The sequence below is a fragment of the Mauremys mutica genome, chromosome 4, assembly GCF_020497125.1.
Source record: "Mauremys mutica isolate MM-2020 ecotype Southern chromosome 4, ASM2049712v1, whole genome shotgun sequence".
In the NCBI taxonomy this organism is placed as follows: domain Eukaryota; kingdom Metazoa; phylum Chordata; order Testudines; family Geoemydidae; genus Mauremys; species Mauremys mutica.
The window spans coordinates 142717059-142735050 of record NC_059075.1 but is presented as its reverse complement, the minus strand read 5'-3'; the positions used below and the strand labels follow the sequence as shown (position 1 = coordinate 142735050).

Genomic DNA, 17992 nt, shown 5'->3' with positions numbered 1-17992 from the left:
GCATGTCTCCAATGGCTGCCCCTCCTGAAGCTCTGCCCCTGTGCTAAAGAGCCATACTTTGGAAGTAATTCTGGATAACGTCAGTGCAGCTGGGGGGTTGCTGCAGACAGTAAAACACGCAGAAACTCCTTTGAGTTGGAGGACTGATGTTGGCAGCTATTTGCTGGCTTGCCGAACTCAGTCAAACCTCTAGAGCTGCCCCTGAGGCTCTAAGTTTGGTCAAATGAGATCGCCCAAGTTTGGATGCTCCAAATCTTGGCTTGATGGCTGGTGCTCAGACTGCATCCCAGGAGGTTTTTTTTGAGCTTTTCCAACACAGCGGAGGGGGCGGGATTTGACTGAATGGATGGGGGGAGGTTTCTACACACACACGCAATAAGGGAGAAGTGTAATACTCAGATGCCAAAGTATTCTGTGGACAACACTGTTAAAGGGTCTTTATGATAGAATGGTTCGACTTGCTAAGCAAGCAAAGATATTAAAACAGCTGATATCCTCAAAGTGATTAGCATGGGTTTTAGTGCGGCATTTTGCATGAGCTAATCTGAAATTGTCCACTTCCACCTGAGTATAAAACTTCAGCAGCCACAGAGCTTCCACAAACCTTCAACAGATTCCAGGTCTTCGGTAAATATGCTTTTGAGTACTCTAGTTTAGTGTGCTCAGTATGTTGTATGTATTAGCCAGTGGCCTTTGCTTACAGCCTTTTGACCCTAGAAGCTCAGGAAATGTGTTGTAGAAGCTTTGAAAGCCTTCTTGTTCCATTATGAGCATCCAGCAAAGGACCAAACACCCAAATGTAGATAAGGGGAAGTACTATGTGACAGGAATTAATTTTCTAGAGCAGCTCTCACATAAAACTATATCCCAAAGTGCTTTACAGGACTGAACATCACATGCAACCAAAGAGTATATGGTATAAATTAGGAAAAGCAGTGGAATGGGCACATTGTCTGGCAGATGAATTAAAGCATTCAATCATATGACCAATAACACAGAGAAAGGGGAATAAAGGGAAAAGGAAGAAATAATATATTTTTAGATAGGAGTCGATGAGGTGAACAGAGATACAGGGCAGATTATTCTATGCAGCAAGAGCTACACCTGAGAATGTTTTTCCACTGGCAGCTGTAAATCTGTGGAAAGGATGGAAGAAGCAGCTGTGGCAATGTTTAAAAGGGAATCAAGGCAGCACCAGGAAAATAAATGTCCTTCTGACTGTTTTGTTTTTGTTATTTTCTTCTTGAGCGGCACGTTAGAAACATCTTGTTCCCTGCGTTACAGCCCCCCTCCCCGTAGGCACGGAAAATGTGATGGCAGACAGAAGAGAAGATGAAGAGTGATGATGATGAAGAGAATATTTAACACTAGATTTATGGCATCATCTTACCCCTGAGAAAGATGTCTGACACATCTGTCAATAGAGACAGCATTCGCATATGTGATTTGCTGCCAACCAGATTTGAAATTTTCAACGTGGCTGTCTCATTCTTTTGGCTGACTCGGGGCAGGATGTCCTAGGAAGGTGGTCATCCTCTGGAGCATGGAAGGGAGAAGACTAGGAGAAGCTAACATTGAAACAACCTGGCTAAGCAAGCGAGGCATTGTCAGAACTCTGCTCAGATCCATCAGGGTAGAGGACAGGGAACTGTGATTTAAGGACCACTTAAAGGAAAAAGGTAGATTGCAGAAGGGGAAGAAATAAGGTAAAAATTAGAGCTGGTTGATATCTTTTCAACAAAAAATTGCTTTCCAGCAGAAATGAAAGTTTTTCTTGGAAATTTTCAGTTTTTTTGTCAAAAAAACACAAACAAAAAATAATCAGCATTTTGATTTTTTTACAATGTTTTCCCCCCTTTTACCTCCCACCTCTTCAGTGGAGGAGAGGGAGAGTAAAGGAGGGGGAATACTGAAAGTTATTGGAGGATTTTAAAAAGTAAAACATTTTTCTGATTGTCAAAAAAAATAGCAAAAAAAAAAACCATCAAATGATTCATTTCCTTTGATTTTTTTGTTAACTATGTAACCTTTTCCAGCCAACTCTAGTTCAAACTCCTGCTTGTGTTCCCCAAACTGCATAAGACAACTAGACATCCCTAACCCATCCTCTGAGGGGAGGATTCAAACAGGTGAACCAGAGTTGAAAGGCCCAGTCTCCCGCCCATGTGCACATATTTGAACACTGACCCTCTTTAAAATCATTTCTTTTCTCATCCATGGGGCACTGCACATCTGTTGCAGCCCCTGATAAACACTCCCTTTCTCTACTATCATTCATTACTGGGTTGTAGGCTGTGACACACGAGCACCTGTACAAATCTCCCCCATCCTTTGGTGGTTCCTTGGTCACCCACGTGAAAGGGGCTCCTCTCTGCTCCCTGCAGGGATGCGGCGCTGTGCTTGGAAAGCACCGCCCAGAGAGCTAATTATGTAACGCCGTTGGTAGGATTTGTAATAGTTCATGTTGTCTTCTCCATCTCTGGTGTCTAAACAAACCAAATCTGAAACTGCCTAAGCCTTGTCGAGAAAAGCCGCTGACAACATACTCAGCTGAAAGTACATCTCTACCTCGATATAACGCTGTCCTCGGGAGCCAAAAAATCTTACCACATTATAGGTGAAACCGTGTTCTATCGAACTTGCTTTTGATCCACTGGAGTGCGCAGCCCCGCCCCCCTGGGGCACTGCTTTACCGCGTTATATCTGAATTCGTGTTATATCGGGTCGCGTTATATCGAGGTAGAGGTGTACTGAGGAGCCTGGTACTGAGCTCTAGTGGTGCAGCAGGAACTGTATTTTTGTTCTATGTTTGTACAGCACCAAGCACAGCGCGGCTTCTACTTGCTATGACTGGGACACCTAGGTGCCACAGTGATACAAATAATACATAATCATCATTGTTTGGGGATATTGCCATCTGCTCGTGAGTACTCCACAAACAGAAGAAGCTAAATTCATTGGAGAAATTGCTCCTTCGGAAATATTTACCCAGCTTTCTGCTCTCCCGTGGTAAAGCAAAACTCTTCTGTTTACTATGCAGACTGTTGCGTGATGATAATTTGAGCCACCTGTTGTTCATCTAAGTGTAGCTGCTGAGACCTAACTCAGCATTAACTCTAAACAAAAATAACAATAAAGAGGCAATTTTACATATTGTCCACTGGCTCCATAATACTGCAGCAAGTTCATTTTAGTCCACATAAGAAGCACAAGCTTTGCTAGCTGTTGAGTCAGGACAATTAGGAGCCATTCTAGTAAGAACACGTAACACTGCCGGAATGCAAAAACAAGGGGTAGCGAAACAAGTAACCATGACAACCCTAGAGCTCTCTGCTGACAAATTAGAGGCCCATGCAGAATGTGAGGCGGGTTTCTCCCTGGGTGCTCAGGAAAGCACAGGAGGGTGGCAGTGGCCAGTTTTTTATTGCTATTATTAGAAGGACACGGGATGTGCCATGGGCTCACATTCCATCTTTTAGGACCCTTTTCCTCCTATTACTGAGTGTGACCACAGGGCTGGGATTGCAACGATTTCCCCTTTTGGAAGGCGAAGGGAGGAGACATGTAGTCTCTGGGAAGAGAGGCAGAAACTTGAGCTGCCATTTGCAGTGAACAACAGCTACTCTGACGGACCTAACGACAAAGGAACAATTCTTATCGGCCAGCACATGCTGCTCTTTCCATTAACAGCCCACACCTGTACTGCTTTTTCTCCTTTATGTAGCGCTCCCACAACAGCCCCCACTACCAGCTAAGCCCACAAAGTGTGCACCCCCAATAGGATCAGCCAACACTTCCCCCAGCTCGCGATTCTCCATATAATGAGAAAGGGGTAGCTTTGTGCAGCCAAAGGGTCAGTCACTCCACACGTCTGTTTCTTCCAGGGAGGGTTTGGCCTCACAAGGGAAAGCTCTGGCCCCTAGGGCAAACTGAGCCAGACCCTCTCTCCTCCACACATTCTTCTTGCCATTCCGTAGCTTCCTTCAGCCAGGCCTACGCCCAGTGGCTGTACTGGGGCAGGCAACTGTCATGGAAGCATGGGATAGTTCGCCCTTTTCCTGCTCCCAATGGGATGAGGTTAATAGATCACATTACAATCCGGTATTCTGGGAGGAATGGGGATGTAAAAGAGCTTGTCACCAAATAAATGATAAAACCACCAGCATTTCTAAAAAACATGTTATCCTTGTGGACAACAAAAGTCAGCTGGGGGGTTGGGTTTGGTTCCTTAAATGAGAGGGTTGCATGTCCAGATAACTTTAGGAGACAGACACTTTTGAAATCTGTTGCCATAGTTACGGGACTGAGGTACAAACTAATTTTCTGAAAAATCTTTTTCTTTCTTTCTTTCTTTCTCTTTCTTTCTTTCTTTCTTTCGTTTTGTTTGGCTTCGTCATCTCTCCGGTCTCAGCAAGGGGGAAAGAATGATAAAAGACTAAGCTTGCCGATTGGTGCCATTTGCCTTGCAGAGATGATCGCTCTCTGTGGCTGGGTTATGCCTGTTGGGCACAGCCCATGTTGGGAGAGCACTGGAGGCGGGAGATTGGCCTAAAGGTTACACTGAAGAGAACTGAGAGGGAGCACAGCTCCCCCTCTTCTTCTTGGCTCAGGCAAGCAGCATGACTCATAGCTGCAGCAAGAAAAGCTCCCCCTACTGTTCAGTCTATTTGCAGCCAATGGCTATACCCATCACTGAGTTGTGGCATGCTCACCTTAACTCTGCCCATCTGTGGGTAGGGCTGTGATTTGAGTGAAAGAAGTTATAGAGGCAAGATACAGAAAGACACAGAGAGAAACCACTGACAAATACATATTCATTATCCTGTGCATGTTAGCGTGATGCAGAACCTTCAGTTGTCCTGATGGGAGAAGGAATGCAGCAGCTTCTCTATTAATAATGCAGCAAGGCATGGGGCTGTTTTCTTTAGAAGACATTTATTAAGTGAAAAGTGTCTCTGGTTTGGGGACAGATTCTGACAATCCGATTCATGCGGAATAGTGTCTTCCTTGAGTAGTCCCATTGATATCAGTATTCAAGGAGTCAGGTACTATGCAATGTAAATATGCCTGGCAGAATCCAGCCCTGATTTATTAAGATTCTTGTGTAGCCCTGAAGGAAACAAGAAACATCACCATATAATTGCAGAAGAATGTTTAAGTTTCATATGTTAAATGCATTCAAAACTTTCTATCTCATCAGTCACTCTATGCTTAGTGGAGAAGCCGAAGCCCATTTAATTCCATATTCTGTGTATTGTTCTATAAATAGATTGCAAATCATGTCCTTCTGTGTTGGAAAAGATTAAATGATACACTGCATTTGATATGACGATCTATTGCTTTAATAGAGCCCAGGGTAAGATAAGATTAAAAGAATCACAGAGGAGTGGAGGGGAATCTTTCATCTATGGAAAGCAATGAAGAGACCAAAAAATAAGATAAAGGTCTGACTTTAGGTGGCTCTATCAAATTATATAGGAGTATAATGAGCTCTACACAATTTAATTTCCATATGCAGCTTTACTACAGCTCACCCAAAGCAATAAAGAAAGAATATTTAAACCTGGCTCAAAAGCTGTTTTAATGTAAAGATTTGAGGTGTTCAGAGGAAAATTCCATTTTTTCCTAAGGAAAAGAGTGAGAACAACAGAAATGTGATTTGTAGGAAATACACTGTCCTCTCCATCACTTCATTATAACAGCGCTGCCTGCCCGTTGCAGCATCAAGCTGGATCTGGGACTGGCATGATAATAACTGGCTATCATTACATGGGACATTTGCTTTTTAAACAGTTATTATTCCTATCAATGCATGTAACACTAGCAATTCATAATTTTGCAGTCCAGCTTGTTTCTAAGCTTCATTTAAGGTGTCATGTCAGCTTCTCAGCATCCTAAGTAGAACAGATAATCAGTGTGCACTCCGCTGCAAATGCAGCAGCTTCCTTGAATTTCTTGGCTTCTTTCCTTATTAATTTTGCACCATGCTCTATTTTCCAGCTGCAAAGGGATCTGGCCCATTATTTTTCCAGAGCTCCATGTGTACTCTGGGCTCCAGCTAAGAAGGAGAGGTGAAGTCTTTGACAAATTTATTTTTGGTTTCAGTGTTAATGGTGGACCTGAATGTTGTTGTTGACTAAGGCCATTTTAAGAACAGTTGAAGATAACAAGAGGAATACAAGAAAGTACTTTCTTTCCATCTCCTGTTTACTCTGACACTATAGCTAAGGTGGCAAGAGCCACTGCTTTCTAAATCCCTGATTTGGTTTGTTACATTTTTCCATATGCAAAGGGCAAGCATAGAATTTCTACCTAGAATGCAGATGCAAGCCTAAACTCTGCTCTAGAGAGCTGTGGAGCAGAACTATAGATCCTCAGTGTATACTGGAGAGGGGAATCTGGCCCTTACTGAATGGCTTTCACATTGCACTGTGGAACTAGAAAACCAAATCATAAAAGCCTTCAATTGATTATCTTTGAAGGTGGCTTTCTTTGAGATACAAGAATTTTTTAAAAAATTGTTGTGCAAGTAGTGCAATGCAGTACTCACTAGAGTAGACACCAAGCGTGCCACAGATATTCAAACCATTCATTATTTAGAGGAAAAAATATGTGAAGCAGCTGTTAATTATCTAGTGTATATGTGTTTTCTGCCAAGAATGCCCTTAGTGTGGTTTTAGCTGATAAAATTAGATAGGATGGCTAATGCTAATAACAGCTCCCAGCCCAGTAGGGAGGGAGCAGGAGTGGATGTGGGACTCTTACACACATGACCTGACATCCTCTGCTTGTTTGGGATGGTTACAAAAGACACAACTGATTGTGCCAATACATAAAGAGATTTATTTTAGACCCCAAGCCATACTCTAAGAAGAAATGTGACTTCCAAATTAAGGGTACAGAAAATCTGGAGGGCCACAGGTATCTGGCAAGTAAGAAGTGATGTCAGAGACTAATATCAGATAAACCAACAATAAAATCATTCTCCCTTAGAAATATATGGAAATTAACAACAACAACAGATAGATTGTTCCTAATCCTGCCATCCAGTATGAGTGTCTCTTGGCCTATAACACATGTTCTTTGCACCTTGCCTAGATAGATTAAAGATGGAGTGTTAAGATAGATGACGAGATACTCTGCCTTGGGACAGGCTATACTTCCGGTCCTCCTACGATTCCATTACTGATCCCAATGGACAGTGTAGGAAGGTGACTGCCAGGGTGTTGCCACAATGTAGGGTTTGTCTGTCTATGTAGATATATCACCCTCATCACCATGACATCTGAGCAGTCCACATACAATGTTGTAGGAAAGTCCGAGTGTCCTCCGTGCTCATTCTGTGCCGCTAGATTCTGCCATATTGCATCTTGAAACTGCAAAGGCTAGGGAGAGGATCCACACCTTTACTGACACCCGCCTTTCAGTCTCCTCACTGAGACAAATGCGGGCTAAGATAGCCAAATTAATGCTCTTAATGTGCAAATTGCTGTCATATGATTGTTATTATTTCGAATGAATTATCTTGCAGATTTGGTAATATGCACGTTGAGCTCCTGTGGTTTCCTAGCAACTCTTCCTACCACCTCCACTCTCACACACGCACCAGGGGCTTCTTTTTTCTTTTCTTTTCAGCTCTAATGGTGCCAAGAAAATATTCAGAAATAGTGATCTCAGGCCCTGCCTTTCCCTTTGTGAGTCACAAGGGCAGGTAAGATTTGGAAGGTATGCACCCTTCCTAAAGGCATGAGCAGCGGACCAACCAAAGTACATGGTCCTCCCCTTGTCTGTGCCTACTAGAGCCCTCCCTAACTGAAGGAGCAACCTGCAAGCGTGGGTTTCGGATGACACAGCCAAGCCCACCAGTCTTTAAAATAGGTATGACAAAAGCTGCACTTAAATGCAAACCTTAATCCCTAGGGTCCCGACCCTGAAGTTGCTGAGGTTCTGTGTGGATGCAAGAGTCCATTTCAGAACAAAAGCCTAGACCTGTATATCTGTGGGCTGGTGCACGGTGTTCTCAGGGGAAAGTTATTGCCCCTGGAATTCACTTCCCCGCTTGGTCTGAGAGAGCCCAAGTCTGTTGGCCTTCTGGCACACAGCAAGGTCTTCCATTAACTCAGGTTGCCTTTGGAGTGGGCAACATGGGGAGGTCCTTTTAGTGCATTTTGTTTGGTATTGTGTATATTTACATCCTGGTCCATGAACCATGTCCATGCAATGGGGACAAAGCTGCCCCTGAGGGCCTGTTCTGGGTGCCTGGCTGGAACTCATTATGCTCCAACAACCACTAGCCAGTGCAATGACTCGCCAGCTTGCATAGATTACAGCAGCCATGAGACTTCTTGGACGTGCCCCCATCTCTGGGTCTGACATCGAGCTCAGCTGGATTTCCCAGTCAGGGCATTTACATTGCCTGGATGTTCATGTGCCTGATGAGACACTAAAAGGAACAAGGCTGGGTTTTGTTGTAAATTTTGGGCAGGAGTGAGCAACCTGGACATTACCCAGTGATGTAGACTGTAGGACTGCCCAGAGCTGTGTGAAGATTAGCAGTGGTTTACATGAGCATTTTAGGAGTTTGTCCACATGAATTTTGCACCCTCTGGACTTTGCTTTGAGTTTCTGGGTTGACTGAACCCACCAGATCAACCTGCAATGGCCCATTTCACCTCATTCCATGTGAGAGCACCAAGTGCATCCTGGTTTCTATCCCAAACCATGAATCACAATCAGTGCTCAATCCCAGTTTAGCTAAATGGAAACACAGCCGAGTGATGTCAGGGGGATTGCACAGGGTGTAAATCAGTACAGAATTTGGCCACAAGTGACAATGAGGTGAAATTCACTCTTGTGCACAGAGTCAGTACAGGGTCTTTGCCAAGCCCTTGGTCACGCTCCATCATGCTCGGACACCCACATCCTGCTCACCCCTAAGAAATGTAGGGCTTATATGGGATATAAGTGATGGACAGGCCTTTTGTCTCTGCACCGAGGTGAATTTCACCCCATACACATACATAAACACAGGCACACAAAAGCACATCAACTTCCATGACTGTTCTTCGTGGTCTACTCTTGGACACCACTTCCTTCCCTCACTCACAGACTATAAAAATAGGTTTAAATCACCACTCTTTCCCAGCAATGTTTTATACCCATCTTTTAAATAACAACATCTGTTCCAAACTCTGAAAGCCATGGGGCTTAATTATTTAGTTAGCTTGTGGCCCTGTTTCAGGGAGGACGAGTGAACAGATTCTCAGAGACGAACCGTCCCCAGTCTGTGTGGAGTACAGCTATTAATATTTTATCTCCTGCTAGCCTAGAGGCAAAGGGAATAATGTTCATCACAGGAGCCTAAGACTGAATCCACTTTAACAAATAACTGAACTGATAATGATAGCGACAGAAGATGCTGGTGGAACCTTTTGTGCTGTAGCTAAGAAGAAACTGTTGGGGACTCTTGAACTTCCTGCAGCAAAGGAACTGACATTTTGTCAAGAGCACAGAGGAAATGCATCCTCTGTAATCATCGTCAATTTAAAGACAGAGATCAATGGGCAAAGCTTACTCCTGGTGCAGTTCAGGGGAGGGATGCACTAGATCCATTGTGAAAGGTGAGGAAAATGTACAAAGAGGTGTGCAGGTATGTGAAATAACTTTGTGGAATGCAGGTGAAATGACTCAGTAGAACATGACTGGCCCAGTGACCCAGTGCAATGACTCAGCAGTTGCAATATCCACCTGAACATGCCTGCCAGATGTCTAGGAAGAGAGGTTTATTGCATTTCCAAGTTGTGTGGAACCATTGCTCTCAGTAACGCTCACCCCCAAATCCAATTCAGATTTGCCCTGAGGCAACTGAGGTAGCATCATCAAGAAGCATGTTTCAGCACAGTGTTTGCTGGTCAGCAGCTACTCTGTTTTCCTGAAAAAAGAACAGGAGTACTTGTGGCACCTTAGAGACTAACAAATTTATTTCAGCATGAGCTTTCATGAGCTACAGCTCACTTCTTCAAATAAATTTGTTCGTCTCTAAGGTGCCACAAGTACTCTTGTTCTTTTTGCGGATATAGACTAACACGGCTGCTACTCTGAAATCTGTTTTCCTGGCTTCTCTCCCATTCCCAAGTCAGACAATTCCTGCAAAGACTTCTATAGCTGTGGAGCTGTCATGGTTACAGTCATTAAAATTATTAACAGAACAGGAAAGGGGTGTAAGGAAGGAGGAAAAAAACAGGAAAGAGGGGACATCATAGACTTTAAGGTCAGAAGGGACCATCGTGATCATCTAGTCTGACCTCCTGTGCACTGCAGGCCACAGAACCTCACCCACACACTCTTAGTTATTTTTAAATGCTCTGATGGTGTCAGATCACACACATCGTGAACTAATCTGCTGCCGGCTTGTGGTGCATGTACCTAGGGCCTGCCTTAGAACACGGGGTAAAATCCACCATCCATCTAAGTTAATGGCAGTTTTACCATTGATTTAAGTGGATCCAGGATTTCACCTCTGAGCCTTAGTGTTAAAAGTGGGTGTTGGGAGCCAAAGAAATCTGGCCAAAATTTAGAAAGGCAACTCTTGGTTTTGGGTACCTCAATTTTTGGGTACTCAAATGGGCTCGTGCTGAACACCCACCCTCTGAAAACAAGGTGTGTCAAGGTGGGGGCTCAGAATCACTAATCACTTTTGAATCTCCTGGCCTCTGTCTCCTAACTGAAGTTTCAGAATAGTGCCCAGGACATGCCTGGGAAATTGTTTGTGTGCACAAATTAAAGTGCATTAGGTTGAGCAAACCTTTCAAATCCAGAGTGCTTAAGTCACTCGTGCATATATGGTAATACACTTTCTGGAATCATTATGCACTATAGACCCATCATGGCTTTGCTCTTCCTACACTGCATCCATTAACCACCACTAATTAGACAAGAAAACCTAGCATTCTGTATTATTTAAAAGATTATGCGGTATTTTAAAACACAACCTAATATAATTTTTTACAGTGGTAATTATTTCATGTATTTACCTTTAATGAAGCTTGAGAAATAAATACTGAATTAACAATACATTTTTTAAAAAGCAAATCACTTCACGGAGAAGGAGGCAGTATTTGAACAGACAAATTAGAAAGAGTTAAAAACTGTTTGATCACTTAATGACAGAAGCTAACTGAGCCTTTATATGCTTACATTAGTCTATACCACTTTTCTATAATTTAGTTCAGTCCTCTAACTAGAAGTTATGGGGTCTGTAGATAAGACCAGGCCAGGCAGGGTTAACTAATTATAAGAAACCAAACATTAGGTAAATAGATTTTTTCCCTTATTTCCAAATAGCTTATTTGTTGCGGCAGAGAGAGTTCTGTCTATCTAGGAGGGCAAATATTTTTCTGGAGAAAATTCTTCTCCTGTTACCATATATCCAAGTTAACAAACTGCTGCTGGAGGAGGCGAGAAGGAACAAACAAGGTGTTTTTTACAGTCTCCATGGAGAGAATAAGAGATTAGATAGATAGATAGATAGATAGATAGATCCAATTATTAATCTATGCCAATCAGCTCATAGGTGAGGCAAGTTAATGATCTGCCCTATTCTATATCCTTCTTGTCTCCTATTATTAACCATTAGTATCATAGTTACACCTACAGTCCTCCACCATATCAGGGCCTTATTGCGCTAGGTGCTGCACAAACATATAGTAAATGACTCTCTATGCCACAAAGTGTTTACAGTCTAGAAGATAAGGCATCACAGAGGGATTTCACATGCAAGCAAGTGGGAGAAACAGGGCATAGATGAGTTGCGTGCACAATCTGTACCAACTATTGAAATCTCTCGCTTTCTCTGTTATATACATATCTGAGTTTCACATGAGAAGCTATATATCTACACACACAGGTAACACAATCCTCCCACGTCAGAAACAAGAAACATGTGAGAGGTGGGTGTCTCCAGTTGGATGCCCAAAATATGGAGAAACCCAAAAATATCACTAAGCACTTTTGAGTAGGTAGCCCCTACTCTTTAAGGGGAGGCCATTGATGGGTTGTGAGAGGTCAGCTCTGGTAATGTCTTGAGTCCTCAGATTTCCTTAATCTCCATCATTTGAGTTTTAAAACTGGGTTGCAGGTAGGAAGTGCAAAAGGCTGTGCTGGCTGCTGATCTTCTCCTAGCCATAAATTCCTTGTATTTTCGTCTCTTTGATTTTTTAGGTTCCATGAAAACTTGGTATTTTCTTTCCCCCTATTTTAGTAGAGGTGGAACAGTTGGCTTGGTGTGTAAAAGTAAAAATATGTCACTAAATCTTGCTTCTCTTTACAGAAAGCCCGGCTTGCACGGATACGAGTGGCCAAAACAGGAAGTTCCAGTGCTTATCTTCACAGCAAACGCAATGGCCTGCTGAACGCAGCCTTGGAGCTGACGGTACGTGCCGAGAAAATAATCCCTTTCACAGTGGAGCCTGAAAAGTTCTCCATCCCAATCAAACCTCATTTCGGTTGTTCTTCCCCACCACAAAGACACACCTAATTGCTTGTTATTCAGTGTGACAGCTTCACATGTTGAGTTGTGCTACTCTATAATTATACTACAATTTACTGTGTAAGCTATATGTAGAGACAGCTGGAATTCAGCTGCAAAATTGGAGAGGGAGGGAGGGACTTTCTGGGGCTCTTTCCTGAGCTAGGAAAGAGTCCATCTTTCTAATGATGACAAAGAGCATTAATGGACCAGATCCTCAGATGGTGTGAGCCAACATAGCTCCATGGAGCTGTCCCCATTTATATGAGGTGAGGATCTGGCCCTACCATACATTTCTGTCATCTTTAATAAGGAGTTGCTTGTTTTCAAATCTCTATATATTCGTAAGTGTGCAAAACCTTATTACAAAGTGCCATGCTGTGCACAAACAGCTCAAACCTTGCTAATTTCGACTATACTAATCCATAGACTGGATGACGCACAACCCAACACCTGTGCATGCACAAATTCACGCACACACACAAAATGGACTCACTCTCACCCCATTTCTCAGCAAAGAGACGGCCCTGTAGCGAGTTTTCATATTGCAATCCACCGGCTTCAATAATTTAACGAAATATTCTGCTGATCACTCACCAGCATGCTCTGATATATCACAGCTCCCCCCCCCCTCCAAAATGGACAAGATTTCTGGTAATGCATTATTCTTGATTATCTACACACACAAAAATTGTTCCCCAAGGCTTGAGGAACAAGGGGCCAGCTGCTGTCAGCACCTTTTGCCCTTGACATGAGTTGAGATGCTTGACCTTTCAGTTCAGCCCTGAACCACGGGTGGCTTGAAAGCCACACCGTGCCAGGAGTGGTCCTGGGAAGCAGTGTGATTTGGAGATACCTCTTAGGGGCACGATTCCTTCATACTTCCTCCTCACTCTGGTGGTGGGGCTAGTGATTTGCTGCTGGCACGACAGCTGACTAGTGGGACACAGAGCCTACTCCTCCTCACCACCCAGCTCTTGGGCAGAGGGCACTAAGGAAGTCAGCCACACCTGTTGACTCCTGCACCCCAGCTCTAGCTCACCTGTACAGGGTGTAAATGGGATTCCAACTGCCCTGCATGGTATGCAGTCCAAGTCACAGTCTAGCCTAGGTTCTGTCTTTTACTCTCTCACTAATGGTTCTCTTGGTCAGGGTGTATCAGCAAGGATCTGCTGTCTCTGGGAAATCACACATGGCATTTATTCTTGCACTGTGACACGCTAAATACACCAGGAAGTGGCCTTCAAACTGACACACACACACACACACACAAATTATTTCTCTCCTCCGGTGTTGCCAATTCTTGTGATTTTACTGCGTATCTTGCAATTCAGTGTTTTTGTTAAAGCCCCAGCTCCTGGAGTCAGGTGAATAAATCAGAATCTCAGTTTCTTTGGGGAAAAAAAAAAGCTTCTTACGCTCCTGGTTGCAAAGAAAAGCTAGGAAACATGAACACTAAAGACTCAAAAGCTAGTAGGCAAATAAAAAGAACCAAACATTTATTATTTCCAAAAATCTCATAATTTTTAAGCCTCTCTCATGATTTTGGAACACTTGAGTTTGGCAATGCTGCTCTTCTGTAGCTACGTTACCATCAGGAGGAGCTTGTGAGTAGAAAAAGCCAGCACTTACAGAGTTGGTGAGTCACTAGCATGAGATCAGGGAGCTGTGGAGGGATTCCTGGAAGCATTAGCCCTGAAATTATTACAGGCTCACAATTACTGGATTGCAGGAATGAGGACCTAAAGACTGTCCAGCAGGAGAGGGGAAAGTATCACAGCTCCTGTTCTGTGCAGCTCGGTGGTTTTATTTTTAATAGCAAGGTATCTGGAGGCTAGTATTACCTATTCATGAAAAAGGGAAGTTTTAAGTGCGTCAGATTGCTCGGTAGAATCAGTGGAAATGGGAGAAGGTTGCTACATTAAAGCCTGCTCAAGACCTGAGCAGGAATTAACACATTTTGTGGGTTTAATTTCAAATAAATCAGTCCTCAGTGCACATGGGAAACAGAAATTGCATATTTGAGCCTTGAGAGCTGCCTAATGCTGTGTTCACGCATCCATACTCTGGACCTAATCCTGCAAACACTTACTACTCTGCCTGGTGCTGCTTAATGAGTGAGTGTTTGCAGGTATAAACCCTTCACTTGTACTCAGTTCTTGCCGAGTCAGATGGAACACTTGCCACTGTAAAAGTGGAGCCAGTGCTTCAAGATTTGGCCTACAATGTCTCTCTCTACGTTGCTCATTGGGGCCTGATCCAACTGCTATTTGAGTTGAGTGGGGGCTGGATATAGGAATCACCATGCCCTTTAGGCTGGGCACAAGCTATGCAGCCCCTTAATTCTGCAAGTAGCCCCATTGGTTTCAGTGAGATTACTTACAGAGGAAGAATGTTACTCAAGGGGAGTAAGGGCTGAAGACTCTGGCCCTCAGCTGCCATGATGTCTTTTCAAACTGATTCCAAAGAGGCACATTGCATCAGACACTAGACAGGGATGCACAAGAGCTGGGCTCTGTCAGTGACTCGTGTCATTTCATTTCCCCTCCTCTAAAATAGGGAAAACAATGGTATTTACCACCCTTTGTATATGGCACTGAGATCTCTGGATCTCTGGAGCACTAAGCAAATCTGAGAGCTAAGTTCTCATTTTCCATGTTTGTCAAAACACAACCCAGCTGAACAGGACATTGGGAATTTTGCCACCTCAGCCTAGTGACCATCTATGTCGGAATCCGATTCACCACTGAGCCTTCGATTCTATTGCAGGCAGTTTCTCTCTTACTCTGAAAAGGGTCCATACGTTTCAAGTCTGCCCTCGGGGAGAAGGAGGGAGAGGAGAGAAGTTGCCAACACTACGTATTCTACCCTGGAATTTAGGTCTTCTACCAGAGCCAATGAAGCCTTATTTCCTTGGCTTTCAAATTCCATTCATATTTGCTCTCCAGCATGATGTGCAGAGACCTGATAAGTGGGAACAAGCCCCTGCCTAACCTGAGTTTGTATCATTGATGCTACTTTCCTAAGTAATCCGTTGGCATGGGCAGAAGGGGAGTGGCAAGCTAATATAGTACGATGTCAATGGTTGGAAGCAAGGACAGTATCTCTTTCCTATTGGCTGCTCTCTGATATACTCATGTTAAGCATTTTATTGTTCTGTACACCTCTTCTTCACATAACATGTGGAATTCCAATGAGTTGGAACCTGTTGCTATCTGGGCAATCTCTTTTCTTCTTGCAGTTAGAGTAATGTTTCGCTGGCTGTGTTAGGTGTCAGCTGATTTCCTGTGGATTTCTAAAGTGCTGGGTATTCTGCAGGAAGTGACAGATGTCTGCCTTTACTCAGGGTGCCAATGATAGAGTTTCCATCCTTAAATTTCTACAGCATCTGGCAAAATTTATCTCATGCAACACATTCAGGACCTGTGCAAAGCAGGGAAAAGGCACCTGTAACAGTCTGTGGCAGTCCCTGCTGTAGGCTATTTGCAGCATATTGTCTCTCCATGCGGTTTAAAATGTTTCCACTTTTCATTAGCTTTGGAGCCAGACATAAACAGTAGAGAGACACCAGACTTGAAGATGACCCAGACCAATGCGTTAATCACAAAACCATCCTTCCCCCCAATACAGCTACTGCTACAAGTCAATAACCTGAGAGTCCCTGGGAGCTGAAAAAATGGGTCCTGCCCTCTCATCACAAAATAATCATGTGTTTCACTGCCCATTTATGACTTTTTCTTATGTTGCTGTTCCAAATGGTTTTTTAACACAAATGTCCTGACTGTCCAACCTTTACTGATTTCTGTGAAAAAGCATTCAAATCTCTCTGCACAGATGTCCTGGATCAATGCAGTAAACCTTCAGGTCAGTTTCTTTCTATCTTCATGCTACAAAGCACCTCTGGTTCTCAGAGAGATTAACGTTACTTAAAGCCACCGGTTGCAATGGTCTGTTCCTTTCTTCTTTTAAGTGAGATTTAGCTTTATACTGCTGCATTTGCTTTATCACATACACTGTCCTCCACAGGAGATATTCAGATGCAAAGTTCTTCTCAGTTTCTATTCCTTCTCTCCATCTGGAGAGGTTTAGCTAGTGAACTCTGCAGGCTATGCACAGGACCTATCTGATGTGTTAGTTGACTTGGGTTACTATTAGTAAGAAAAACCTAAACTGTTTGGGTTTTTTTTTAGCCCAACCCTGAAAATACCTTCTAGAAATGTCCCAGCACAACAGTTTTCAAGGCACCAAAGCGGAACAGCCTCCTATCAAGGAGAGATTCCCTCATATCAGTCTATAAATGGTTTGTACAGTCAGTGACCCCTAAGGTAATAATTGGAGATACACCAATCTCCTAGAATTAGAAGGGACCTTGAAAGGTCATGGAGTCCAGCCCCCTGCCTTGACTAGCAGGACCAATTTTTGCTCCAGATCCCTAAGTGGCCCTGTCAAGGATGGAACTTACAACCCTGGCTTTAACAGGCCCAATGCTCAAACCACTGAGCTATCCCTTGCCCCCTAATTATGCCCTGACATGCCCTTGGTTTAGCATCAGTCAGTTTGCCTGATTTTCAGAGATGCCAAGTTAGACATCACAGTACGATCCTGGGTGTGGCTTCAGGCACATTCAAAGATGCAGCCAAATGCTCAGTGTATCACACGAGCCACTTAGGTGTGTTGGACATCAACTGAGTTAAGCACAACTGATTTAAATCCTTTAACAACCCTAGATGAAGTCAGCCGTAGATGCCTAGTTCAAATGTTCTGCTTTCTATCCCATTCCACCCATTTTCTTGCTTAAACTTTTGGATACTGCTGTTATGTGCCAGAAACAGGTTTGCAAGGCACATGTGTCAACTTTTATCTTTCAGCTTCGAGCATCACAGAGGAGTCTCTCTGCCAGGCATCTACTGCTGAGACATCTAAGGAGCTTATGGGGGTCACTTGCAAACATTTAATTGTCATTTTAATATGCCTAATTGTCTTTGACCATTTTAGCCACGGAATACACATAAAGATTAATGAGTATGATCACAGAAAACATGCCATGAAATTGGGGTGAATTTCAGGGTCAGTGGGTTTAAAGAAAAAAATGCTTAGCAAAGTAGTTCTTAAAACTGCAACTATGGAAGGGAAGAATTAATATCATCCTTCTTTTGGAATAGCAGAGAGACTTGCCAAACAGCTTCTTCTTAGCTCCTTTCTTCCCATTTCTGGAGCATAGCCGATTTTCAAATTGAAAAGTGAATGATGCCATGCAACACTTTGAGAAACATGCATTTGTATAAGACACGGAGAGACAGCAGATTCACAGGTTTACATATTGTGATACACCAACCTCGACTGTGGCACTCAAAAAATGTGCCTATTGGAAATCCTCTCTAGCATGTGTGTTTAATCTCTGCCCAGTTTAATGGGGCTCCAGAGAGATCTTAGAGCAGATTTATTTTCTTTAAGTAGATATTTAAC

At 43.3% G+C, this 17992-nt stretch overlaps 1 protein-coding gene across 3 annotated transcripts in view; it reads left to right on the top strand.

The window, feature by feature from the left end:
* KCND3 (potassium voltage-gated channel subfamily D member 3) overlaps window positions 1-17992 on the top strand; it is a 245437-nt gene that overhangs the window by 212986 nt on the left and 14459 nt on the right. For all 3 annotated transcript variants that reach the window (XM_045016726.1, XM_045016728.1, XM_045016727.1), the window contains one exon: window positions 12329-12430. In XM_045016726.1, the coding sequence (XP_044872661.1) occupies window positions 12329-12430 (102 nt within the window). The remainder of the gene's footprint in view (window positions 1-12328; window positions 12431-17992) is intronic.